Source organism: Nomascus leucogenys, chromosome 21, assembly GCF_006542625.1.
Source record: "Nomascus leucogenys isolate Asia chromosome 21, Asia_NLE_v1, whole genome shotgun sequence".
In the NCBI taxonomy this organism is placed as follows: domain Eukaryota; kingdom Metazoa; phylum Chordata; class Mammalia; order Primates; family Hylobatidae; genus Nomascus; species Nomascus leucogenys.
In genome coordinates, this window is record NC_044401.1 from 56,214,851 (window position 1) to 56,242,749 (window position 27,899).

Sequence of the window (27,899 nt, forward strand, 5' to 3'; positions counted from 1 at the left end):
CTGCATCAGTCAGGGCTTTTGCATGCAGAAAGACAGGGCAGCTCTTGTTAGCTTCATCTTACCTCCTGGGATATGCTACCTCAGCTATAAGACAAGAGAGTCAGGCCAGATGAAATAACTCATGGTACTTCAAAGGGTTGTTTTTGTTCTGGCCTGTGGTCCTTAACGATTATAAATACTGGGGTTTTACTACTGCCCTCTGGATCTTACAGAACATGTAAGCATTGACAGTCTTCACCAAGAAAACAGCTCAGCAAATTCCAGGGCTAGGAGGGCACTGGGGGAGATATTTGGGAAGCTTCGCAAGGAGGAGGCTGGGAGTAGTTTTCTGATTAGGAAGATCCCTGGAGTGGTCACATGGAAAAGATAGGATGGTATAGGCCTGCATCTGAGCTGTGGGAGGGCCCAGAGGCCAACTGGACTGGCATGAGAGGCTGAAGATGCTGTGAGGGTAGATAACCGCCCCCCCCCGCCCCAGTGAGTCCCCTTCCTGTGTTTCCTTGCAGTGACAGCCCACACAGCGAGCCAGGGACCATCGATGAAGTTGACCATGACAATGGCACTGAGCCTCATACCAGCGATGAAGGTGAGTGAGGGGGATCCTGGGGACAAGGGATTCTTCATTCTCACACTGACTTATGTCAGCCCAACCACAGGGCTGGCCCACGTAGACCTCTTCAGCTTTCCAAGTCAGCCATCTGTCCTTCAGAATAGATGAAGACCCAGAAAAACCTTCATGGCATGCCCCAAGTCCTGGCAAGGGCCTGACACAGAGCAGATCCTCATAGGCTCACACTGTGTTCACCACACCCCACACCTAGCCCACTTCATTCTTTAATGTGTCCTGCCTGGCCCAGGTACAAATCCTAAGTGACAAGAGTTCCCTAAGTAGAAAGCAAGCTCTGTTCCTCCATCCTTCCCCAGTGAGGGTCTGCCCTGTGCCAAGCCTGTGCTGGGACTTGGGCACAGGGATGAACAAGATGTCAGTCCTCAAGGAACTCCCAGTCTGTCACCAGATCTTGACAGGTTGGAAGTAGCTTCTCATGGTGCAAAGCGATAATGCCAGATTACAGGTTTGTCTGGTGCATTGGGCACCCTGGAGATGAAATCAAAGGGTGATGATCCTGGAAAGTGTGTGGTGAGAGAGAGAGAGAGAAAGGCCAGTCAAGACCTTTCTCCAGATTCCTCTACCTCTTCCAGACAAGGAGAGGAGAGTCGGACTAGTCTCTAGGGAAACTGGACTGCATAGACAAGCAATCTGAACCATATGCCAACTTATCCATCAGGCAGAGTAGGCATAGTGCCAAGGGCCCATAGTACTTGTAGAGGTCCACTAAAATGTTTTAATTTCTTTTAAAATAAGAAAAAAAATGAACACAATATCCAGGCTGGATTATATTTGTCTTTATATTAATGCAGTTGTAAAATATAATTTTTAACTTTTTTTTTGAATGGAGGAAGGGACCCATGCAGGCAAAAGTGTCTAGGACCCTTGAAAGTTACAACACAGCCCGGGATGCACCCAGCACCTGGGATAGTTTTCCTTTTTAAACATCATGGCTTAGCAGTTCTCTTACTTGTCCTTTGTGTTTCTCTTGTGGGACCGGGTCATGTTGGCCACCACATTTGTCAGGAGAGCAGGGCAGGCATTCAGGTGACAGTTCTGGGAACTGGTAAAAGAGACAAGACTGATAGATGGGTTTTCACATTCTAGTAGGACTATATCAGTTGCTAATGACAGAACCCCCAACTCAAATCAACTTAAGCTTAAAAGGGAGTAAGTTCCTATACCTGAAAAGTCCCAGAGTTGGCACGGCTTCAGGCACAGCTGGATCCAGGAGCAAGGGTGATTTTTGTCAGCACTTTGTCTCTGTCTTCTTGTTCTGCTTCCCTCTGTGCTGGTTTCATTCTTGTGTAGGATCTTCCTGTGCAGTGGTCTCTGGCAATTCCAGGCTTTCACCATCATCTTCCCCAAAGTCTCAATGGAAAAGGGCTTCCTTTCTATAATGGTTCCAAGAGAGGTCCTGGGGTGGAGTCTCATTGGCCTGCCTTGAGTCATGCACCCAGGCATGGTCCAGTCCCCATGGCCTGAGAGGGAGCTAATGGGTCAGATCCGGGTCACAGGTACAGAAAAGCAAATCCAGATATCACGTTCAGCTTGATCAGATTCCTGAGAGGCTAAAGTCATCCTGAACTGAGGAATGTGTCCTGCAGAGGCTTTGTTTGGAGATGTGAAGGCTGCCACCTTCTGATTATTCCTGGTGATTTGCTTTTCTCTTTCCTCCTTTTTTTCTTCTGCCGACCACCTCCAGTTCTCCCCCTCTCTCTATCCCTTTTAACAGCCCCCACCCCATCCTCTCCATCTGTTGCTCTTTTTATTTCTGGATCTCTTTCTGTCTGTCTCTTTATCTCTCCCTCTAGCTTGCTCTGTCTCTCCCTCTCTCCTACTCCTGACATTTCCTCTCCTTTGTCTTGACCAAAGCACCTGCCTTCCTGGGGGCTGAGGTCCCTGTCAGTCCCTTTGCTGGTTTTTCCACAGCTCCTCGGGCTGATGGGCAGAAGGCTGCTCTGGACACCAGGACTGAAGATGAGGAGGGACAGAGAGAATAGGGCTTGCTGGGTCAGCGAAGAAGCAGCCATGGTACTCACCCAGCAGGGCTTCATCCCCATAAGAACCACCCCCCAGAAAGTGCTACCTCCCCCTTCCTAGGTTAAAGATTCACAGTGGCCCCCAGAATGCGTGAGTCAGAGCTTTGGGTCCCCCTCCCAGATGATCCTTCTTCTTTTTGTTCTTTGTAAGGCTACTGGTTTCTGGGAATGACAAAGGCAGGAAAAATCATCCTGGAAGGGAAGCAGCCACAGGCTGGGAGAGCCAGTTTCATGTTCCCTGAAGGCTCTCAAAGTATCCTGTGTGTATTAGTGGGGGATATTGAATCGGGGCACTCTTTGGTGGAAAATCAATTGCATTTTCTAAATGTTACATTCATGCCATCCCTGGCCAAACAGTGGCAGAATAGTGAGCTGCAGAGACAGTTAAGGGGTCACCGTGCTCAGAAAAAAGAGACCTGGAATTGAAGCCCAGAGGGAGTCCTTATGGTCATGTAATCTGAGGCAAGCCACATCACCTCTGGCCTCTATTTCGTTATCTATAAAATGGGAATGACAGCACCAAGCAAATTATGGCACGGGTTAAAATGAGGTGACATATGTGAAGGAGCCTAGCACAGTGCCTGGGACAGGGAGGTGGATAAGAAACATCAATGGACTCTGTATCAAACAGACATCCTTCCTAATCCTGATAGAGAAACTGAGTCCTGGAGAATTTTCTTGACCTAACTGGCATTGGCAGTTATTGGTAATTGGCAGCCAAAACCTCCTGATTTGTTTACCTGTTTCCTCTTAGACATTTCATTTAGGGGATCATCAATGTCTATCTTCTTTTCTCTTGACAGCACCCGGTATGAATGGAACCCAGCAGGCCTCAAAGGTCAAATCAGGCAGAGAACCATGAGTCCAGGTCTTTGTCATACATGAATCAGCCAATGAATGCCAAATTGGAGGAACAATTTAGTTGTTTGTGTATCTGTTGCCTTTCTTGTCTCAAAGATTCTGTACCAGCTGGGTGTGGTGGCTCACACCTGTAACCCCAACACTTTGGGAAGCTGAGGTGGGCAGATCACTTGAGCTCAGGAATTCGAGACCAGCCTGGGCAACATGGTGAAACTCTGTCTCTACAAAAAAAAACCAAAATACAAAAATTAGCCAGGCATGGTGGCATATGCCTGTAGTCCCAGCAACTCAGGAGGCTGAAGTGGGAGAATTACTTAAGCCCAGGGAGGCTGAGGCTGCAGTGAGCCATGACTGTGCCACTGCACTCCAGCCTGGGTGACAGAACAAGGCCCTGTCTCAAAAAAAAAAAAAAAAAAAAAAAAAAGATTCTATACCTAACTGATGCCTAGCCTCCTGTCTTGAGTCTGATAAGTCTGGAAATTCCATAGTGCTCGCTCTTTGGTCTCCAAGATTTATATAAAGAAACCATGGTTAGGCCAAGGATCCTTGACTAAATGAAAAAATGAAGGCAGCCTGTCACTAACAACCTTATTAATTGGAAGCTAAATGAGAAACAAGATTATTAGATTATAAAACCACTAAAATCAGTGACAGAGGCATGTTCATATGGGTGATATGTCCATTTTCAATTATAATTGTGCCACCATTCTCTTACTGATATTTTCCTGAAATTTTTGAGGTTACCTTTGACTCCTCCCCGTGTTGTTCTGTTTACAATTTCATATAAATGGTGTTGTACAGAATACAGTTGTTTGGCTCTGTCCTCTTTCACTCTGCATAATATTCTGAGATTAATCTATGTTGTGTGTGTTAAGGTGAGGTTTTTGATGGTATTAAAATGACATTAGTCCATTTATGCACAAACACCCCAGTTCTGGAATCATAGCCACTCCTTTTCTTTTCTTTTTTTTTTTTTTGAGACAGAGTCTCGCTCTGTCGCCAGGCTGTAGTAAAGTGGTGCGATCTCGGCTCACTGCAGCCTCTGACTCCCTGGTTCAAGCGATTCTCCTGCCTCAGCCTCCGGAGTAGCTGGGATTAGAGGCACGTGCCACCACGCCCAGCTAATTTTTGTATTTTTTAGTAGAGACGGGGTTTCACCATGTTGGCCAGGCTGGTCTCAATCTCCTGACCTCGTGATATGCTTGCCTCAGCCTCCCAAAGTGCTGGGATTACAGGCATGAGCCACCGCGCCTGGCCCACTCCTTTTCATAAGAAATTAAGAACAATAGAAAAAAAGAACAGCGGCCAATTTCTTATACTTGGCATATGTTCCTAATCCCTAGTAATAAACATGGTAAACTGGCTTTCGGCATTTGGCTCAGGCCTTATACCTAAGAAGGACCCTGCCTTCTTTTTAAAACCACTTTATTGAGTTATAGATCACACACCACACAATTTACCCTTTTAAAGTATACAGCTGAGTGATTTTTTTTGTATATTCACAGATAGGTGCAACCATCACCATGGTCAATTTGAGAACATTTTCATCATCTTGAAAAGAAGCCCTGTACCCTTTAGCTATCACTCTTTACACCCTCCCTTCCCTACCCCCCACATTTCTCCCAGCCCTAGTCAGTGCAACTGTAAATCTACCCACTGTCTCTATGGATTTGTCTATTCTGGACATTTTATATAAATGGAATTATATAATATGTGGCCTTTCTCTTAGCACACAGTTTTCTAGGTTCAGCCATGCTGTAGCGTGAATCAGTACTTAATTTTTGATGGCTGAATAATACTTCACCCCATGAAAATGCTACTTTGTTTATCCATTTGTCAATTGGTGGACATTTGGGTTGTTTCTACTTTTCAGCTATTATGAATAATACTGCTGTAAACGTGTGTGCAAGTTTTTGTACAGACAGAAGTTTTCATTTCTCTTGAGTATATACCCAGGAGTGGAATTGCTGGGTCATATGCTAACTCTATGTCAGTCATTTTAGGAACTGCCAGACTGTTTTCCAAAATGACCACACCATTTTGCAATATCATCAGCAGTGTATGAGGATTCCAATTTATCCGTATCCTTGTCAGCACTTGTTATTATCTGACTTTTTGATTCTTGTCATCCTAGTGGATGTGAAGTGGTATCTTACTGAGGTTTGGATTTGAATTTCTCTGATGACTGATAATGTTCATCATCTTTTCATGTGCTTTTTGGTCACTTGCATATTTTTCTTCAGATCCTTTGCCCATTTTTAAATTTGGTTATTTGCCTTTTTATTATTGAGTTGTAACAGCTCTTTATATATTCTAGATCTAAGTCCCTTATCAGATACACAATTTCCAAATATTTTCTTCCATTCTATGGCTTGCCTTTTTATTGGTGATACCCTTTGAAGCATGAAAGTATTTCATTTTGATTGAGTTCCATTCATTTATTTTTTCTTTTGTTGCACATGCATTTGGTGTTATATCTAAGAGGCCTTTGCCAAATCCAAGTTCATGAAGATGTATTCATGTATTTTCTTTTAAGAGTTTTAGAGTTTAGAGTTTTAGAGTTTAGATCTTTGATCTATTTAGAGTTAATTTTGGTATAAGGTAATGGTCAAACTTTATTCTTTTGTATGTGGTTCTCCAGTTGTCCCAGCACTATTAGTTGAAAAAAATTATTCTTTTCCACATTGAATGGTCTTAGCACCCTTATAAAAAAAGTCCTTTGACTATAGGTATATGGATTTATTTTTGGACTTGCAATGCTATTCCACTGACCCATATGTCTATCTCTGTGTCGGTACCATACTGTCTTCATTTCTGTTGCTTTGTAGTAAGCTTTGAAATTGGGATGTTTAAGTCCTCCAACTTTGTCCTTCGTTTTCAAGATTGTTTTGGCTATTCTGGGTTTCTTGCGATTACATACGAATTTTAGAATCAGCTTGTCAGTTTCTACAAAGAAGTTAGCCAGGATTCTGATAGGGATTGCATTAAATCTGTAGGTCAGTTGGGAATATCACCCTCTTAGTAGTGTTAAGTCTTCTGATCCATAAACACAGGATATTTTGCCAATTATTTAGATCTTTAATTTTTTTCAACAATGATTTGTAGTTGCCAGAGTGGCAACTACAGAGTGCCTTTTATCCTTTTATCTTGAAAGGATGTTAGATTTTGTCAGTGCTTTATTCCTCTGTATTTTATTTTTTATGCTAATGTAAGTGAAATTGTTTTCTTAATTTCTCTTTTGAATTGTTCATTATGATTGTATGGAAATATGGTTGATTTTAATATATTGTTCTTGTGTCCTGCAATCTTGCTGAACTTATTCATCCAGTCAAATATTTTTAGTGATTTCCTTATGATTTTTTTATATATAAGATTATATTGTCTATGAATAGATATATTTTTACTTCTTTTCCAGTTTGGATACCTTTTATTTCTTTTTCTTGGCCAGTTGGCCCAGCTAGAATCTCCAGTATGACACTGAAGTGATGAGAGTGGACATCCTTGGCTAACTCCTGATCTTAGGGGGAAAGCATCCAGTATTTCACCATTAAGTATGATATTAGCTGTGGGTTTTTCATAGATGCCATTTGTCAGGTTGAGGAAGTTCCCTTCTATTCCTGGTTTGTTGAGTGTTTTATCTTGAAAGGATATTAGATTTTGTCAGTGCTTTTTCTTCATCTATTAAGATGATTGTATGATTTTTGTTTTTTATTTTACTGATAAGATGCATTATATTAGTTAATTATTTTTAGATATTAAAACAATTTGGCAGTCTTGGGATAAATTCCACTTGTGTATGGAGCATAGTTCTTTTTATGCTACTGCATTTGGTTTGCTAGTGATTTTTTCTTTTCTTTTTTTTTTTTTTTTTTTTGAGATGGAATCTCACTCTGTCACCCAGGCTGTAGTGCAGTGGCACAATCTTGGCTCACTGCAACCTTTGCCTTCTGGGTTCAAGGGATTCTCCTGCCTCAGCCTCCGAAGTAACTGGGATTACAAGTGCCTGATACCACACCAGGCTAATTTTTTGTATTTTCGGTAGAGACAGGATTTTGCCATATTGCAGGCTGATCTCAAACTCCTGACCTCAAGTTATCTGCCCAGCTCTGCCTCCCAAAGTGCTGCGATTACAGGCATGAGCCACCGTGCCTGGCCGGGTTTGCTAGCATTTTGTAGAAGATATTTGCATCCATATTCATAAGAAATACTGGTCTGTAGTTTTCTTGGGATATCTTTGTCTGGTTTTGGTATCAGGGTAATACTTGCCTGGTGAAATTAGTTGAGCAGTGTTCCCTTCTCTTCTAGTGTTTGGAAGACTTTATAAGGAATTATTATTAATTCTTTTTTAAATGTTTGGTAGAATCCATCTGAGCCTGGGATTTATTTGTGGATAGTTTTTTGATGATTGATTCAATCTCTTGTTATAAGTATATTCATATTTTTTATTTCTTCTTAAGTCAGTTTCAATAGTTTGTTTCTTTCTAGGAATTTATTAATTTCATCTAAGATATCCAACTTGTTGGCATATAATTATTCATAGTACTTCTTTATGATCCTTTTTCTCCTATAAAATAATGGTAGTAACGTCCCCTCTTTCATATCTGATTCCAATAATTTGAGTCCTTTCTCTTGTTTTCTTGGTTTATTTAGCTAATGGCTTGTCAATTTCATTGATCTTTTCAAAGAACCAGCTTTTGGTTTTATGATTTTCTCTATTGTTTTTCTATTCTCTATTTTATTAATTTCTGCTCTAATCTTTATTATTTCCTTCCTTCTGCTAGCCTTAGGTTTAGTTTGCACTTTTTTTTTTCCAGTGTCTTAAGGTGGAAGTTTAGGTTATTGATTTGAGGTTTGGTTTTTGTTCCCCTAATATAGGCATTTACAGCCATACATTTCCTTCTAAGCACTGCTTTAGCTGCATCCCGTAAGTTTTGATATGTTGTATCTTCATTTTCATTCATCTCAAAGATTTCTCTTTTGATTTTTTTCTTCAACCATTAATTATTTAGCAGTATGCTGTATAATTTTTGCCTATTTGTCAGTTTCCCAGTTTTTTTCCTGCTATTGATTCCTACTTTAGAAGACACTTCTTCTATAGAAGAAATCGATAATTTTATATTACTGTGGTAGAAGAACACATTTTGTATTATTTGTATCATTTTGAATTATTGAGGTTTGTTTTATGGACTAGCATAGGGCATACCCAAGAGAATGTTCCATGTGCAGTTAAAAAGAATGTATAGTCTCTTGCTGAGTGGCGTGTTCTATAGATGCCTGTTAGGTCTAATTGGTTTATAGTGTTGTTTGCGTCTTCTATTTCCTCTTTGATCTTCTGTCTAGTTGTTCTTTCCGTTATTGAGAATGGGGTATTGAAGTCCCTAACAATTATTTTTGAATTTTCTATTTCTTTCTTTGTTTTTATCCATTTTTGCTTCATGTATTTTGCTGCTCTTTTATTAGGTACATTTTGTTTATAATTGTTTATATCTTGATAGATCAAAATTTTTGTCATTATGAAGTGCTGCTGTTTATCTCTAGCAATATTTTTAGTTTTAAAGTCTATTTTATCAATATTAGTATAGTCATTCTAGCTTTCCTGTGGTTCCAGTTTGCATAAATATTTTTCCATCCTTTCACTTTCACTCTAATTGTATCTTTGAATCTAAAGTGTGTCTTTTAAATTATGTTATTTTATCCAGTCTGATAATCTCTGCATTTTCATTGGATTGTTTAATCCATTCACATTTAATATTATCACATATAATTGGATTTATGTCTGCCATTTTACTTTTTGTTTTCTATGTGTCTCATATCTTTTTTGTTCCTCTATTCCTTCTTTACCGATTTCTTTTGCATATTTTCTAATATAGCATTTAGTGAATATTTTCTAATATAGCATTTAAACTTCTTTAATGATGTTTTCACTATATTTTTGAGTTATTTTTATAAGTTTTATTTAATTTTTGATGGACAGATAATTGGACATATTTATTGGATGCAATGTGATATTGCAATACATGCATACATTGTGTAATGATTAAATTCAGGTAGGCAGTATATTCATCATGTTATAAATATATTGTTTCTTTGTGGTGTGAACATTCAATATCTCCTCTATTCCAGCTATTATGAAACATACAATACATTATTGTTAACTATAGTCAGCCTACTGTAAAATAGAACACCAGAACTTATTTATCCTATCTAACTCTAACATTGTACCTGTTGAGCAATCGCTCCCCATATCCCCTCCCCTTCCTTCCTAGCCTCTGACAACCAGTATTCTGCTCTTACTATTTTTGAGTTATTTTTTAGTAGTTTCTCTAAGGTTTACCATATACATCTTATTTGAATGAGCTTCTATTTATACTAGCTTAATTTCAGTGACATATGGAAATATTACTCTGTGGGATGACAGTGGTTTTGGTAGGATTCTCCTTCCTGAGATGACAGTGGTTTTGGTAGAAGTCTCTTTCCCTGATCCTTTCCGGCTATTAATCTCCACTAATTGCTGGATGCTTGCTATTCTTTCAACAGTGCCCTTGGTCCTAAATTGCTCTACAAATTAATGCAGTCAAATTCTGTCCCCATTATAGGGATAGTTTCTGAAGTCAGTGTTTGATATTTGTTCTGATCCCAGGAGTACTTCTCCTGGCTGTCTTACTCCCTGGTTCTTGTCTGCTAACTATCTGGCTTATAGTCTAGCTTCTATATTCATTAAATTCATGAACCATCACTGGATTGCCCTTCAACACAACCTTCACTGTTCTTGAGAGTCCCCTTTGACTTGAACTTTTCCAAGCTCTGTTGCAACTGAAGTTAATTCCTTTGGAATAAGATTAGGAGCTGTCTGTTTTATGGGATGCTTCTCCTGCATGGGAAAATCTCTGAGCCAAGACTCTGAGACTGGGGATGGAGACAATGGCATTTTCCGAGTGATGTCCCCACTGAGTACTTTGTGGAGGGGCAGCCAGAGATCCTCTTAACTTACCTCTCCTGCCATGCAACCACCACCTCACAAGCTGCGGCAAGGTTGATAGGACCCCCACATTTTCAGTGGTGCCATGCCCAAAGTACAGCCACCATTCCATGATTAGGGGTTGTGTGGAAGAATGAAGCCCTGGTCTCTTCACTCCACTCATCTGGGATTTAGCCTCAGCAACAGATAGTGGGAGCAGGATGAGAATCACTGAGCTCCTGCTCCTTCCAGGAAGAAAGCCCTGTGACTACAAGGTGGTAAAGGGAGAGGAAGCCCTGTGTTCTTGACTGCAATCATCTGGATTGGAGCCTCCATCTCCCCAAGCTTGGAGCAGGAGTAAAGGGAGGGAGCAGTCTTGGTTCAAATAACAGATATTTTTACATTTCTCACTGAATTTTTATAGATTTTCTTTTCTTTTTTTTTTTTTTTTGGTTTTTGAAAGTTATTTTTTTTTTTTTATTATACTTTAGGGTTTTAGGGTACATGTGCACAATGTGCAGGTTTGTTACATATGTATCCATGTGCCATGTTGATTTTCTGCACCCATTAACTCGTCATTTAGCATTAGGTGTATCTCCTAATGCTGTCCCTCCCCCCTCCCCCCACCCCACAACAGTCCCCGGAGTGTGATGTTCCCCTTCCTGTGTCCATGAGTTCTCATTGTTCAATTCCCACCTATGAGTGAGAACATGCGGTGTTTGGTTTTTTGTCCTTGCGATAGTTTACTGAGAATGATGTTTTCCAGTTTCATCCATGTCCCTACAAAGGACACGAACTCATCATTTTTTATGGCTGCATAGTATTCCATGGTGTATATGTGCCACATTTTCTTAATCCAGTCTATCGTTGTTGGACATTTGGGTTGGTTCCAACTCTTTGCTATTGTGAATAGTGCCGCAATAAACATACGTGTGCATGTGTCTTTATAGCAGCATGATTTATAGTCCTTTGGGTATATACCCAGTAATGGGATGGCTGGGTCAAATGGTATTTCTAGTTCGAGATCCCTGAGGAATCGCCACACTGACTTCCACAATGGTTGAACTAGTTTACAGTCCCACCAACAGTGTAAAAGTGTTCCTATTTCTCCACATCCTCTCCAGCACCTGTTGTTTCCTGATTTTTTAATGATGGCCATTCTAACTGGTGTGAGATGGTATCTCACTGTGGTTTTGATTTGCATTTCTCTGATGGCCAGTGATGATGAGCATTTCTTCATGTGTTTTCTGGCTGCATAAATGTCTTCTTTTGAGAAGTGTCTGTTCATGTCCTCTGCCCACTTTTTGATGGGGTTGTTTGTTTTTTTCTTGTAAATTTGTTTGAGTTCATTATAGATTCTGGATATTAGCCCTTTGTCAGATGAGTAGGTTGCAAAAATTTTCTCCCATTCTGTAGGTTGCCTGTTCATTCTGATGATAGTTTCTTTTGCTGTGCAGAAGCTCTTTAGTTTAATGAGATCCCATTTGTCGATTTTGGCTTTTGTTGCCATTGCTTTTGGTGTTTTAGACATGAAGTCCTTGCCCACGCCTATGTCCTGAATGGTATTGCCTAGGTTTTCTTGTAGGATTTTAATGGTTTTAGGTCTAACATATAAGTCTTTAATCCATCTTGAATTAATTTTTGTATAAGGTGTAAGGAAGGGATCCAGTTGCAGCTTTCTACATATGGCTAGCCAGTTTTCCCAGCACCATTTATTAAATAGGGAATCCTTTCCCCATTTCTTGTTTTTGTCAGGTTTGTCAAAGATCAGATAGTTGTAGCTATGCGGCATCATTTCTGAGGGCTCTGTTCTGTTCCATTGATCTATGTCTCTGTTGTGGTACCAGTACCATGCTGTTTTGGTTACTGTAGCCTTGTAGTATAGTTTAAAGTCAGGTAGCGTGATGCCTCCAGCTTTGTTCTTTTGGCTTAGGATTGACTTGGCTATGCGGGCTCTTTTTTGGTTCCATATGAACTTTAAAGTAGTTTTTTCCAATTCTGTGAAGAAAGTCATTGGTAGCTTGATGGGGATGGCATTGAATCTATAAATTACCTTGGGCAGTATGGCCATTTTCATGATATTGATTCTTCCAACCCATGAGCATGGAATGTTCTTCCATTTGTTTGTATCCTCTTTTATTTCATTGAGCAGTGGTTTGTAGTTCTCCTTGAAGAGGTCCTTCACATTCCTTGTAAGTTGGATTCCTAGGTATTTTATTCTCTTTGAAGCAATTGTGAATGGGAGTTCACTCATGATTTGGCTCTCTGTTTGTCTGTTATTGGTGTACAAGAATGCTTGTGATTTTTGTACATTAATTTTGTATCCTGAGACTTCGCTGAAGTTGCTAATCAGCTTAAGGAGATTTTGGGCTGAGACAATGGGGTTTTCTAGATATACAATCATGTCATCTGCAAACAGGGACAATTTGACTTCCTCTTTTCCTAATTGAATACCTTTTATTTCCTTCTCCTGCCTGATTGCTCTGGCCAGAACTTCCAGCACTATGTTGAACAGGAGCGGTGAGAGAGGGCATCCCTGTCTTTTGCCAGTTTTCAGAGGGAATGCTTCCAGTTTTTGCCCATTCAGTATGATATTGGCTGTGGGTTTGTCGTAGATAGCTCTTATTATTTTGAGATACGTCCCATCAATACCTAATTTATTGAGAGTTTTTAGCATGAAGGGTTGTTGAATTTTGTCAAAGGCCTTTTCTGCATCTATTGAGATAATCATGTGGTTTTTGTCTTTGGTTCTGTTTATATGTTGGATTACATTTATTGATTTGCGTATGTTGAACCAGCCTTGCATCCCAGGGATGAAGCCCACTTGATCATGGTGGATAAGCTTTTTGATGTGCTGCTGGATTCGGTTTGCCAGTATTTTATTGAGGATTTTTGCATCAATGTTCATCAAGGATATTGGTCTGAAATTCTCTTTTTTGGTTATGTCTCTGCCAGGTTTTGGTATCAGGACGATGCTGGCTTCATAAAATGTGTTAGGGAGGATTCCCTCTTTTTCTATCGATTGGAATAGTTTCAGAAGGAATGGTACCAGTTCCTCCTTGTACCTCTGGTAGAATTCGGCTGTGAATCCATCAGGTCCTGGACTCTTTTTGGTTGGTAAGCTATTGATTATTGCCACAATTTCAGAACCTGTTATTGGTCTATTCAGAGATTCAACTTCTTCCTGGTTTAGTCTTGGGAGGGTGTATTTGTCGAGGAATTTATCCATTTCTTCTAGATTTTCTAGTTTATTTGCATAGAGGTGTTTGTAGTATTCTCTGATGGTAGATTGTATTTCTGTGGGATCGGTGGTGATATCCCCTTTTTCGTTTTTTATTGCATCTATTTGATTCTTCTCTCTTTTCTTCTTTATTAGTCTTGCTAGCGGTCCATCAATTTTGTTGATCTTTTCAAAAAACCAGCTCCTGGATTCATTAATTTTTTGAAGGGTTTTTTGTGTCTCTATTTCCTTCAGTTCTGCTCTGATTTTAGTTATTTCTAGCCTTCTGCTAGCTTTTGAATGTGTTTGCTCTTGCTTTTCTAGTTCTTTTAATTGTGATGTTAGGGAGTCAATTTTGGATCTTTCCTGCTTTCTCTTGTGGGCATTTAGTGCTATAAATTTCCCTCTACACACTGCTTTGAATGTGTCCCAGAGATTCTGGTATGTTGTGTCTTTGTTCTCGTTGGTTTCAAAGAACATCTTTATTTCTGCCTTCATTTCATTATGTACCCAATAGTCATTCAGGAGCAGGTTGTTCAGTTTCCATGTAGTAGAGCGGTTTTGAGTGAGTTTCTTAATCCTGAGTTCTAGTTTGATTGCACTGTGGTCTGAGAGACAGTTTGTTCTAATTTCTGTTCTTTTACATTTGCTGAGGAGAGCTTTACTTCCAACTATGTGGTCAATTTTGGAATAGGTGTGGTGTGGTGCTGAAAAAAATGTATATTCTGTTGACTTGGGGTGGAGAGTTCTGTAGATGTCTATTAGGTCCACTTTATGTAGAGCTGAGTTCAATTCCTGGATATCCTTGTTAACTTTCTGTCTCGTTGATCTGTCTAATGCTGACAGTGGGGTGTTAAAATCTCCCATTATTATTGTGTGGGAGTTTAAGTCCCTTTGTAGGTCACTCAGGACTTGCTTTATGAATCTGGGTGCTCCTGTGTTGGGTGCATATATATTTAGGATAGTTAGCTCTTCTTGATGAATTGATCCCTTTACCATTATGTAATGGCCTTCTTTGTCTCTTTTGATCTTTGTTGGTTTAAAGTCTATTTTATCAGAGACTAGGATTGCAACCCCTGCCTTTTTTTGTTTTCCAGTTGCTTGATAGATCTTCCTCCATCCCTTTATTTTGAGTCTATGTGTGTCTCTGCACGTGAGATGGGTTTCCTGAATACAGCACACTGATGGGTCCTGACTCCTTATCCAGTTTGCCAGTCTGTGTCTTTTGATTGGAGCATTTAGCCCATTTACATTTAACGTTAATATTGTTATGTGTGAATCTGATCCTGTCATTATGATGTTAGTTGGTTATTTTGCTCGTTAGTTGCTATAGTTTCTTCCTAGTCTCGATGGTCTTTACAATTTGGCATGTTTTTGCAGTGGCTGGTACCGGTTGTTCCTTTCCATGTTTAGTGCTTCCTTCAGGAGCTCTTTTAGGGCAGGCCTGGTGGTGACAAAATCACTCAGCGTTTGCTTGTCTGTAAAGTGTTTTATTTCTCCTTCACTTATGAAGCTTAGTTTGGCGGGATAGGAGATTCTGGGTTGAAAATTCTTTTCTTTAAGAATGTTGAATATCGGCCCCCACTCTCTTCTGGCTTGTAGAGTTTCTGCTGAGAGATCAGCTGTTAGTCTGATGGGCTTCCCTTTGTGGGTAACCCGACCTTTCTCTCTGGCTGCCCTTAACATTTTTTCTTTCATTTCAACTTTGGTGAATCTGACAATAATGTGTCTTGGAGTTGCCCTTCTCGAGGAGTATCTTTGTGGCGTTCTCTGTATTTCCTGAATCTGAATGCTGGCCTGCCTTGCTAGATTGGGGAAGTTCTCCTGGATAATATCTTGCAGAGTGTTTTCCAACTTGGTTCCATTCTCCCCATCGTTTTCAGGTACACCAATCAGACGTAGGTTTGGTCTTTTCACATAGTCCCAAATTTCTTGGAGGCTTTGTTCATTTCTTTTTATCCTTTTTTCTCTAAACTTCCCTTCTCTTTTCATTTCATTCATTTCATCTTCCATCAGCGATACCCTTTCTTCCAGTTGATCGCATCTGCTACTGAGGCTTCTGCAATCTTCGCATAGTTCTCGAAACTTGGCTTTCAGCTCCATCAGCTCCTTGAAGCCCTTCTCTCCATTGGTTATTCTAGTTATCCATTCTTCTAATTTTTTTTCAAAGTTTTTAACTTCTTTGCTGTTGTTTTGAATTTCCTCTCGTAGCTCAGAGTAGTTTGATCGTCTGAAGCCTTCTTCTCTCAACTCATCAAAGTCATCCTCCATCCAGCTTTGTTCCGTTGCTGGTGAGGAACTGCGTTCCTTTGGAGGAGGAGAGGTGCTCTGTTTTTTAGAGTTTCCAGTTTTTTTGGTCTGTTTTTTCCCCATCTTTGTGGTTTTATCTACTTTTTGTCTTTGATGATGGTGATGTACAGATGGGTTTTTGGTGTGGATGTCCTTTCTGTTTGTTAGTTTTCCTTCTACCAGACAGGACCCTCAGCTGCAGGTCTGTTGGAGTTTACTAGAGGTGCACTCCAGACCCTGTTTGGCTGGGTGTCAGCAGCGGTGGCTGCAGAACAGCGGATTTTCGTGAGACCACAAATTCAGCTGTCTGATAGTTCCTCTGAAAGTTTTGTCTCAGAGAAGTACCGGGTTGAATGAGGTGTCAGTCTGTCCCTACTGGGGTGGTGCCTCCCAGTTAGGCTGCTCAGGGGTGAGGGACCCACTTTAGGAGGCAGTCTGACCGTTCTCAGATCTCCAGCTGCGTGCTGGGAGAACCACTACTCTCTTCAAAGCTGTCAGTCAGACAGGGACATTTAAGTCTGTGGAAGTTCTTGCAGAGTTTTTGTTTGTCTGTGCCCTGCCCCCAGAGGTGGAGCCTACAGAGGCAGGCAGGCCTCCTTGAGCTGTGGTGGGCTCCACCCAGTTCGAGCTTCCTGGCTGCTTTGTTTACCTAAGCAAGCCTGGGCAATGGCGGGCGCCCCTCCCCCAGCCTCGCTGCCGCCTCGCAGCTTGATCTCAGACTGCTGTGCTAGCAATTAGCGAGACTCCGTGGGCATAGGACCCTCCGAGCCAGGTGCGGGACACAATCTCCTAGTGTGCCGTTTTCCAGGCCCGTTGGAAAAGCGCAGTTAGGGTGGGACTGACCCGATATTCCAGGTGCCGTCTGCTTCCCCTTTCTTTGACTAGGAAAGGGAACTCCCTGACCCCTTGCGCTTCCCGAGTGAGTCAATGCCTCGCCCTGCTTCGGCTCGCGCACAGTGCACTTCACTGACTGTCCTGCACCCACTGTTAGGCACTCCCTAGTGAGATGAAACCAGTACCTCAAGCAGAAATGCAGAAATCACCCGTCTTCTGTGTTGCTGGGGCTGGGAGCTGGAGACCGGAGCTGTTCCTATTCGGCCATCTTGGCTCCACCCCAGATTTTCTTGAATAGATGTTTCTTCATTTGCTTTTTGCCCTTAGGACCATTTCCAGGGGCTTGAAATATTTTTTTCTTTTTCTTTTTATATTTTTTCTTGAGTTTCCCCGGGGAGCTCTTCGTGCTGTCATCCCAGAAATCGGTCTCACTCCTTTCCTTTTAAATTAAGTGTAAATCTCAATATCAGCTGGTGCCACCACTGAATGCAAAGAAAGAACCCAAGGTCATGAGTGAGAAGGGGAGAAAAGAGGGACCCTGTAAACAGGCCCTGGCTTCTGTCATTACTCTCATCACAGGGAGGATGAGGGAGAAGAGAAGGTACACCCACATTCTCAGCCTTTGATACAGTGACTTGGCCTCTAGTAAACTGGTTGCATGAGATTAGCGTTCTCACTTCTGGGGATGAAGTAGGGGGTGGGGTGGGCAGAGGGACATGAAGTAGTATTGAGAGGAATGGAGCCATCCCCTCTTTCATGCAGGCAGGACTCATGACCTATAACAGAGTTCTCAGGAATGGCATGGCTAGAGGGAGGAATTTGATAGGTAGAGAAGGATAAATGTCCAACCTTCAGATTCTGAAATAAAAGCAAAGCTTCATCATGTCTTTTCATCTCCGGAAAAGCCCATGTCTAGCCCATGCTAGTTCAGAGGCTGGACCAGTGTAGCAGCCTCTGAACCACTGCTGCCTCCAGCCTCCCCTCCAATCCTTCCACTGCTCTGCTTTGCCACTGGAGTGATTTTCCTAAAATGTGACTCCAGCCAGGCCCCTACTGAGACAGTCTCAACCTCTCCTCTAGCTCAGGGGCTGGGCTGTTCATCTCTTCCCTCACTGTAGAGCCCACAGGGTTTTTACCTGGTACAATTAGCCTCCCAATGCACAGGAGTTGAATTGCATCAAACATAGAGCATTATATATCTATATAGTCACATTCACACTGTACGGATGCAAAGACCTTGTGGCAGGAATAAGCTTAGCACAATTCAAAAACATCTAGAAGCCTCTATTAATGATATCTGGGGCCTGAGCTCAGATGTTAGCTCATCACTGTATCTACTGGTGTGACCCAACCCTAGGCCCATCATTCAACCCAGCTTCAGTTCCCTCATCTATGAAATGAGGGTAGTGCCTCAAATGTTGTTTTGGGATTAAATGTGATAATGTAAGTAGAACACCTGGTACCAGTAAAAGCTTAATTTGTTCATGCAAGCAATAAATATGTATTGAGTGCCTGTTTGTCCCAGGGTCTGTTCTAGGAGTCAGAATATAGTAGGAAAGAAAAGAAAATCTCTGTCCTAATGGTACCCACACTTTAGTAGGAAAGATGGATAGTAAAGTTTCAAAATTATATGTGTGTGTATACACATATGTATATGTGTATATATGTGTATATATACATATATATACACACACACACCACAAACACATAAATACACACATCACACACATACACATAAATTTCAGGTTGTGTTAAGTGCCATGAAGAGAAATAAAGCAAGAGAAGGTGTTCGAAAGTGATTTGGAAGTTGGGGCTCTTGTAGCTTGGAGTGGCTGGGAAAGGCCTTGATAAGGCAATGACATTTGAGTACAGACCTGAATGAAATTAGCAAATGGCACATGGCATTAATACATATTTGTTGAGTGTGGATGAATGCAAAGATCTGGGAGAAAGGCATCCCAGGAAGAAGCAATAGGAAGTACAAAGGCCCTGTAATGGGAAGACACTTGTCATGTTTTAAAAGCATCAAGAAGGCTCTGTAGCTGGGGGTGGCGGCTCACACCTGTAATCCCAGCACTTTGGGAGGCCAAGGCAGGAGGATCGCTCGAGTCCAGAAGTTTGAGACCAGCCTGGGCAACATAGTGAGACCCCCGTTGCTACAAAAACTTAAAAAATTAGCTGGGCATGGCGGCATGTGCCTGTGGTCCCAGCTACTCAGGAGGCTGAGGTGGAAGAATCGCTTGATCTCAGGAGGTTCAGGCTGCAGTGAGTCGTAATTGTACCACTGCACTCTAGCCTGGGTGACAGAGTGAGACCCTGTCTCAAAAAAAGAAAAAAAACCCTCTATGAATATTTATGCTGAAATGTTTAGAGATAAAGTATACTGATGTTTATAACTTAATTTAAAAATCATTAAAAAGTAAGATGGATAGATAGAGGGGTGGATAGATATATGATAAATCTAGCATTGTTAAATGTGCATAGTGGAATTTAGTTGTGTTCCATGCATGTTCACTGTGAAATTCTTTCAATTTTACTTTGTGTTTAAAAAATGTCATACTAGGATGTTGGAGGAAAAACATCAAGAAGGTTAGTGAGGCAAGAGCAGATTGAGCTAGTGAAGGAGAGAGAGAGACAGAGAAGATGAGGTCTCAGAGGGCTCTGCGATCAAGATCCTGGAAGGCCTTATGAGCAGTGGGAAGACACTGGGGTTTTGTTCCAGGATCCATGGGAAGCCTTCTGAGGATTTTGAACAGGGGAGTTTCATGATCTGATTGTATGATTGTAAAGGACCCTCTAGGCTGCTGTGGGGAGAAGCGGCCCTACCTAAGCAAGTGTGGAAGTGAAGAGGGTGGCATGGGAGGTGGTGAGCCATGGTCAGATCCAGGGGACACTCTGAAGGAGTCGCTAATGGATGAGGTGTGCAGAGCCATGCCAGGGCATTGGCCTGGGTGAGCAGGTAGACAGCAGTTCTGTTTCCTGAGATGGGGAAGATGAGGGAATGAAGTAAGTTTGGGTAACAGAGTGTGGGAGAGTGATGAGGGGGAGAAACATATTCTGTTTCAGGCACGAGAAGCCCAAATAACAGACTTAGTAATCAATGGGAGCTGTTATTACTGTTTCCACCACACACGCTTATGTAACGACGTCTGCAAACACACGTGCTTTCTGTGAGCTGGAGGTTCAGCCCTGTTCCTCCTGTTTTCTTTCCCTCACATTTTTTGCTCCCCCTGCTGCCCCACTCTTTCAACTTCAGGCTGCTGTCCAGTGACTGCTGGAGGCTCTGGTGATGGTAAAGGCAGAAACGAGGAACTGGAGGCAGCCCCTCTATGCCCCTCTGCATATCAGAAAACTTCTGCTTAGGTCAGCGCCTTTCTTAGTTTGGGGAATCTGGGTCAGAGGAGGTCCCTGGGCGAACCCAAGAGCACGCAGCTGTCTGGGCTCAGCTCCTGCCCTTGCAAACCCTCCGGCCTTTCTGACTCTTGTGACGAGGCAGGCAGATGGGCTAGCAGGCAGTTCCAGCACACGGCTGGATGGGAGATTCAAAGATGCTGCAGAGAGAAGGACCAAGATCTCTGTCTGTTTTACTGAGAATGTGACTCTGAGTCAAGATCTGTTAATTTGACCCATTTAGTGGTGCTGTCATTTCCCCACCTCCTTCCCTCCTTCCTTCTCTCCCATCATCCAGGTTAGAATAGCATTTAAAGACATTTGTCAGGTAGCCAGCTGGGGAAGCTGACTTGACAGCTTGAGGCCTGCTCCCTGCAGAAGGCTGCCTCAGTCACTAAGAGCTAAATACATCCCAAAGCCACTGCATCTCATGGGGACACAAGCACGGTCTTCTTGAGCCAGTTGCTTCCAGAGGGGAGCCCTGGTGCATGTGTGTGGTGGGGAGTGATGGGGAGTGAACAAGGGAGTTTCCTCCACCTGCTCTTTGATTTTCCATGCCATCCGTGGCCCTTAGAAGTGCACCAGCCTCTGGTAACAACGTGTGCGTAACTCTTACAGAGTGCTATGTGCCAGACACTGTTGCAAGCACTTCATGTATATTAACTCACTTAATCCTGTAAGATAGGTTCTATTTATTACCATTTCCATTTAACAGATGAGGAAACTGAGGTATAGGAAGAAAAACTAAGTATCCCAAGGTCACACAACTAAAAAGTGATAAAGCCAAATGTTCTGAGCTTAATTATGTGATGGACAGATGGATGAATAGATCGATGAAGACAAGATTGTCCACAGTGAATGAAGCAGATAGAGAGCCCCAAGAAAGCTCAGCATGGGGAAGCTATCTGCAGGCTAGAGAGAGAGCAGGGGTTGCTTTTGTTACTCTTTTGTTCTATTAAAATAAAAAAAAGTAAGAATTGTAATGTTAAACCTCTTTGTGCTTACTTTAAAATATTAAAACATTAATACCTATACAAAATCAGTTTTCCACCGCATATGGACACTTCTTAGGGTAGAAACTATAAAACAGGTGGAATAAACTGTAGGCACAATCCCCTGCACCCCAAAAAGTCTCTTCCCCAAATATCACTAGTTGTATGGTCCTTAATCCATACAGTTTAAACCACTTAAACTCTCTGCAGTTTAACATCTCTTCTCTGGACCCATCCCATAGGCCAAATCCATTAATAATTATAATCACAATCATGACAGCTGCTGTCAACCGAATACCTGATGAATATCGGTACTAAGCTATGCACTTTTGTACAAGAACTTTTGTTTGTTTTTTTTGAGACAGGGTCTTGCTCTGTCGCCCAAGCTGGAGTACAGTGGCATGATCATGGCTCACTGCAGCCTCAACCTCCCAGGCTCAAGTGATCTTCCTGCCTCGGGCCCTAGAGTAGCTGGCACCACAGGCACATGCTACCATGCCCAGCTAATTAAAAAAAAAATTTTTTTTTTGGAAATGAGGTCTCACTATATTGCCCAGGCTGGTCTAAAACTCCTGGACTCAAGTGATCCTCCTGCCTCAGCCTCCCGAAGTGTTGGGCTTATAGGCATAAACTACCATGCCCAGCCTCTCTTCCTCTTATAAAGACACCAGCCCTAGGATTATGACCCCACCATTATGACCTCATTTAACTTTAATCACCTCGTTTACATTAATTAAAGCCTCTATCTTAAATACAGTCACATTGGGGGTGAGGGCTTCAACATATAGATTTGAGGGAGACACAATTCAGTCCTTAACAATGAGCTTTGAAGAGTCTGGGTACCCTTAAAATCCTGTATCGGATTTTGCAGATTAGAGTCTGCATACATGATGTGGCCTCTCAAAAGATTAAAAATTATTAAAAGTATTATAAATGACAAAGAGGAAAAGGGCGCATAGAAAAATAGAAATATTAATAGAACTTGTGTTAAGGGGTAGAAGAAAAAGAAAATTCTACAATATTGTCTTAATGAGCATTAAAAAGTAGAGATCAAGAAGGGCAGTGGAAAAGGAGCATGTGTCAGCTCCCTCTTTACATTTTGAGGGTTTGATGGTTTGCCTGAGGTTGCAGGGTGGAGAGTGGATCTGAGTCTAGGACCACAGGGTCCTGAGCCCCAGCCCACCAGGCGTTCTGTCCATGTTCTCACCAGCTGTATGGTCTGTCCTTTCCCAGAGAAGCCAGGGCCATCTGAGTGAGGCTCCTGAGCTGCTGCTCTGCTGACCTCAGAGACGCTTTTTCCCTTGATTTCCTTTCAGAAGTGGAGCAGATCGAGGCCATCGCCAAGTTTGACTACATGGGGCGGTCCCCGCGTGAGCTATCCTTCAAGAAGGGGGCCTCGCTGCTCCTATACCACCGCGCCTCAGAGGACTGGTGGGAGGGCCGGCACAACGGCGTGGATGGACTCATCCCCCATCAGTACATAGTTGTACAGGACATGTGAGTGGAGTCGAGACTTCTGTGAAGAATGCCAAAATAGATTAGTGATGTCTGGAATGGGCACCGTAGGGGAGTGCTAGCTTGTATGCCAGTGATTTGCTCTCCTTGATATCATACGCTTGGTCTTCTGTAACAGTGGGTAATATCTAACTTCCCTTTAAGTGGTGATCCACTTAACAGATATGCAAATTCCTCCTTCTGAGCATACAGAAACAGTGTTGGGTGCCTCTGGCCTACATCCTGATGCAGCTGACAGCCCCCAGGGTGTCCCATCACCCACCAGGGCTCTCAGTATCCAGGGAATCCTGCTATGTGCCTCCACCTCCTAGGCCTCCCCTGCCTACCGTTCTACACTCCAGAGGTAGCTGTCTTAGGGGATGGGCAGAAACGTGCCCTTGTTTCTGATTAATACAGTGCTATTTTTTAAAAAATAATTTCAGGGGTTAATGAAAAAGAGCCCTGCATCCCAAATGCCTAGTCCTACCACAAAAAGTCTACACTTTCCATTCCTTTGAAAGCCATGGAAGCTTCTAGTGCACACATTCCTTGGGAACTCTGGTCAGGCTCGGCAGAACAGATTTACCATAGATGCAGCCACCAAGCTGAGCCTCAAGGGAAGGGGATCAAAAGCCCACACTGTGATGGGAGAGAGGAGATCTCAGCCAGAGAAAAGGCCAGGGCCAAGCAGACTGCCAGAGGAATGCCATAGTGGAGGGCCCTTGGCAGCCTCCCGAAGTCCCCAGACTTCTGAGATCAGGGACAAGTCACCACAGCAGAGGGCCATGGAAGGAGGCCGGCAGGGCACCCCAACAAGCTTGTGAGCCACCTCACAGTGGCCCAAGCCCTGGGTGGGGAAGTGAGGGACAGAGGTAGCTTCTTCCTCCGTTGCTTAGCCAGAAGCCATTTATCATGGAGTCACACAGAGACGCAGCACTCAGCCCTCGGTGCTCAGCCTGCGGACTCCATCCCCCCATTTCTCCAACACACCCTGCAGCATTTAGCTTGTCCTGGCCTGGAGCTGCCTGGGAATGAACAAGCTAGAAGAGAAAAAAGGAGGAGGTAGGTGTGGAACAGAAGAGGGTCCCAGCTGCAGAAACTGACCAGTAGTGTTGCAATGGGCATGCGTGGTGGGAAGGCACCCAGTGGGCAGTGGCCTAGCAAGCGTTGTGGGCACAAGGTAACCATAAGTTGTGTTAATTCAGCCCCTCAGACTCGTATCAGGGAGCCCTGTATATGCTGGGTTCTCTGGGGGAAGGTGCCTCCAATTCATGTCTGTCTTCTCCCCAGGGATGATGCCTTCTCCGACAGCCTGAGCCAGAAGGCTGACAGCGAGGCCAGCAGTGGGCCATTGCTGGATGACAAGGCCTCTTCCAAAAACGACCTCCAGTCCCCCACGGAACACATCTCGGATTACGGCTTTGGGGGGGTGATGGGCCGGTAGGATATGCGGATTCATTTTTTCCCTGCTAGTGTCAATCCTGTTCATGTCTGATTTGGGAGAAGCACAAGGGCAGAGAGGAGAGAAGGAGCCTACTGCAGCTTCCTGTTCCCCACAAGATGCAGTGGGCACACTGGGCGGGCTGGCTGGCATTGGCCCAAGAAGGCCAGGTATAAAACCATCCAGCCTGTGTTGCGGGGAAGAGGGGGAGGAAAGACATGTGTTGGGAACTCAGTGCTTTTTTATTTAAAATAATAATAATGTGTGAGAGAGATACAAATTGGTAAGTATTTTTCCTACCTCTCTCCAGTTCCTGCACCTCCTTCCAGCTCTCTGTTGTAGAACTGAGTTGTTATATTTAAAAATGTAAAGCTCACATATTCCCTGAAATGCACTACATAAACAGAAAACTCACACCTACTCATGTGTTGAAGGAAATTGACACTCAACTCCACCCACTTATTTGGAGGGAGCAGTATTACCAATTTCTTCGCTCCCTATGTGTGGGTCAGGCTGTGTCACATGACCTTGCTACCAGTCAAGGAGCTGTGCTTGTCGTTCTGAGAACAGGTATAATCTAAAGTATGTGGTTATTTTTTAAAAAGTTAATGAGGAAATAAGAAGAAAAGAAAAGCTGACAGTTTCTCACTGCCTTTTTAGTCACACTCTCAAAATGTCATATTCTATGTTTTTTCCAGTGGAGGGGTCATGTGATCAACCCACACATGTGGGTATTTGCAGATAGACCCCAAAAAAATCAGTTGCAGTGGGAACACACAATTTATGAATTTATTTCAGCAAAAATCCTGATGCCTCTTTTCTGCAAATTCCATTCAGTTCAGCAGATAGCTCAGGGCACTATGGTAGAATTGAGAAGGGCAGGGAAGGGAAGGCTGTCGTAGGTAGACAAAGAAGTTATGGTCCCCTGACTTCTAGGAGGACCATATCTTCTGCCTCTCTTTTCCTCTCCCTCGTCCCCCCGCCCCGCCCCACCTCCTTCATTCTTGTTCTTTCTTTCTAAGTACTGCTTCCTTTCCAATACCTATGCTTTGGTCCTGCTGGGGCACCCACAAGCACTGCTTAGCTTGGCTGGTGGCACTAGGATCTGAATCACTGGTGGTCCCTAGTGATAATCCATTCCCAACACACGGCCCCTCTCCCTCTCCCCTCACCACTTCTAGACTCTTGGTGACCTCTGTAGGATGCAGAAAAATCTCCTGTGTATAGAACCTCTTATCTTCAAGGTGCTTTCAAACCCACTTGAAGCAAAGGTAAAGGGTGGGCAAAGGATCTTACTTAGACCCACTTAACAGATTAATAAAGTGGGCTTGAGAGAGGACACAGGAAAGCATGCGGCAGACACAGGGCAAGAACTCACCCTCCTGAAACACAACCTAATCCCCTTTTCGCTGAACCAGAGCCTCCCTGAAGTGGGAAAGGTATCCAAATGCACAAAAGGGCTGTCTAGCCATGCAGTGTTTACTCTTGAATGACTAGTTTTCCAAGATCCAAAAAAGCCTCATAGAAGGAGCCCTCTTCTGGGGAGATTGGGGGTTGGGTGGCAACGTTAGAGTGTCTTCAGTTCCCAGGGGATCCCTCCTGTGCTTGCAGGGTGCTGGTAACTTTGGTACAGTCAAGCCTCAAAGCTTCAGACCAATTAGAAGACCCTCAGAATCATGGAAATGTCTGAACTGCTTCAGAGGGCATCATGAGCCCAACTAACCATCACCAAAGCGTTTCCAGGGTTGGAATCCTTGACTTAGTATGTAGACCAGATGCATTTTGCGGTTGGCAGCACAGTTGTCTGTGACCTGGAAGCACCGTGCTCCAAATGCTTTCATGTTTGCAGATTAGACCTCCCCCTGCTGCTGAGCTGTGTGCTGAGCCAGGTCTTTCATTGTGGAATTGTGGGGTCTGGCTGAATGAGGCTTTACTGTACCCGCTCCTTAGACTAGCGTGTAGTGTGTGGCATGGGGTTGAGTCACCCATTCTGAGACTTGCCAGGCTTGACCTCTGCCCCATGCCCCTCGCCCCCTGGCTCCTTTGCAGAGTGCGGTTACGATCTGATGGAGCAGCCATCCCCAGACGCCGAAGCGGGGGCGACACACACAGCCCGCCCCGGGGCCTGGGCCCCAGCATAGACACGCCACCCCGGGCCGCTGCCTGCCCCAGCAGCCCCCACAAAATCCCCCTCACCCGGGGGAGGATCGAGAGCCCTGAGAAGCGGAGGATGGCGACGTTCGGGAGCGCTGGCAGCATCAACTACCCTGACAAGAAGGCGCTCTCCGAAGGGCACTCGATGAGGTCGACCTGCGGTTCCACCAGGCACAGCAGCCTAGGGGACCACAAGTCCCTGGAGGCCGAGGCCCTGGCAGAAGTAAGGGCAAGCGGGAAGGCAGGCTGGGCAGCCAAACGCCCCAGAGGGCAGCGGGTGGGAATCCGTGGAGCGGGGAGCCACCTTGGCCTTTATGCCAGGCTCATGGCTAAGCCAGAGAACAGGAGAGTGAGTGGCCTCCCTGTCCCTTGCTGGGCTTCCCGTGGGAGTGGAGACGGGTTGGGAGCAGCCACTGCTAGGGTTCCTATAGAGGCTGAACACCCCCAGTGTCCAGGGCTGGAGAGGGCATTGGCCAGATTATGGGGCTGGGGTAATGGCAGGTCACTACACAAAATGATGCGATTCAGTTTTTCACTCATTCATTCACTCATTCATTTCTCTCTTCGTTCATCTATTCATTCATTGGCAAATATTGATTGAGCATCTATCATGTGGCCATCACCATGCTAGCCACCAACAGTAAAATGAAGACCTAAAATGGACTCAGGCCCTGCCTACATGGAGCTTACAGTTTAGAGAAGAAAGAGACATCAACAAATACACACACACAGTTGTGAAATAGTTGTTTGATTGGGTGCCTTTAAGGAGTGGTCCAAAGTATTTTGAGAGCCTAAAATGTGAGGATTGCACCTAGGCAAGGAGAGATTTCTCTGGGGAGAACTTGACCTGAGACCCAAAGGGTGGGCAGAGCTAAATAGCTGAAGCTTCAAGAGAAGAATGTTCCAGGTTCTTCTCAAGTGCTTAGAGGGTTGGCTTTTGTTTGTTTGTTTTGTATTTGGATGAAAAATCTATATGATTTTTACATTTGCCAAATGAATAGAACTATGATTTGTTTAACAATTTGCATAGCCAGTTTCATGGGTTTTTTGACAGTTCTATCATATTTTGAGAAGTTTCCATTTTTTCGTCTCTGGAATTTGGTGTGGAGGCCCATTATGTACCCTCTCCCTAGTGTTCTCTCCCACATAAGGTAACAGAGACAATCAGAACCTTCTGGTCTGTGAGAATTTTACTGTGGAGAGTAGCCTTTGAATTCCTGTTCAAAAGGAGAAGGAGGAAGGGCGGGGAGCCATGAGCTGTATTCTAGAGGAGGCCAGGCAGGATTCCCAGGGAATATGCAACACAGAAACAGCTCACCTAGCAATGAGTACTCCCGTTCACACCAGCAGGCTCTTGTTTGGCCCCATGCCCATTCCCAGGGGTCCCTGAAGATCAGTGCCTTCCGAGGAGGCATACCAGCTGCTGGTCCCCCCCATACTTGAGGAAACATCACCCTAGCACCCACCATCATCTGGAAACTCTACCAGTCTAGAAGGTTTTACCAGTTATAATAGAGGATGGCCTGAGGCCTGCCCCAGGGCCCTTTACATTTATAAAGAATCAAATGCAGTCTATAAAACTGTTTCTAAAAGTAGCTCTCACAGCAGAGTAGTTCC

General features: G+C 43.6%; 1 protein-coding gene across 5 annotated transcripts in view; it reads left to right on the forward strand.

The window, feature by feature from the left end:
- The window catches only part of SRGAP3 (SLIT-ROBO Rho GTPase activating protein 3), a 276,271-nt gene that overhangs the window by 239,879 nt on the left and 8,493 nt on the right, over positions 1 to 27,899 (forward strand). For 3 of the 5 annotated variants that reach the window (XM_030801815.1, XM_030801816.1, XM_030801817.1), the window contains 4 exons: positions 507 to 586; positions 22,510 to 22,690; positions 23,978 to 24,127; positions 26,178 to 26,505. In XM_030801815.1, the coding sequence (XP_030657675.1) occupies positions 507 to 586; positions 22,510 to 22,690; positions 23,978 to 24,127; positions 26,178 to 26,505 (739 nt within the window). Of the gene's footprint in view, positions 1 to 506; positions 587 to 3,452; positions 3,666 to 22,509; positions 22,691 to 23,977; positions 24,128 to 26,177; positions 26,506 to 27,899 lie in introns of those variants that run through there. The other 2 variants (XM_030801818.1, XM_030801819.1) reach the window with 2 other exon arrangements.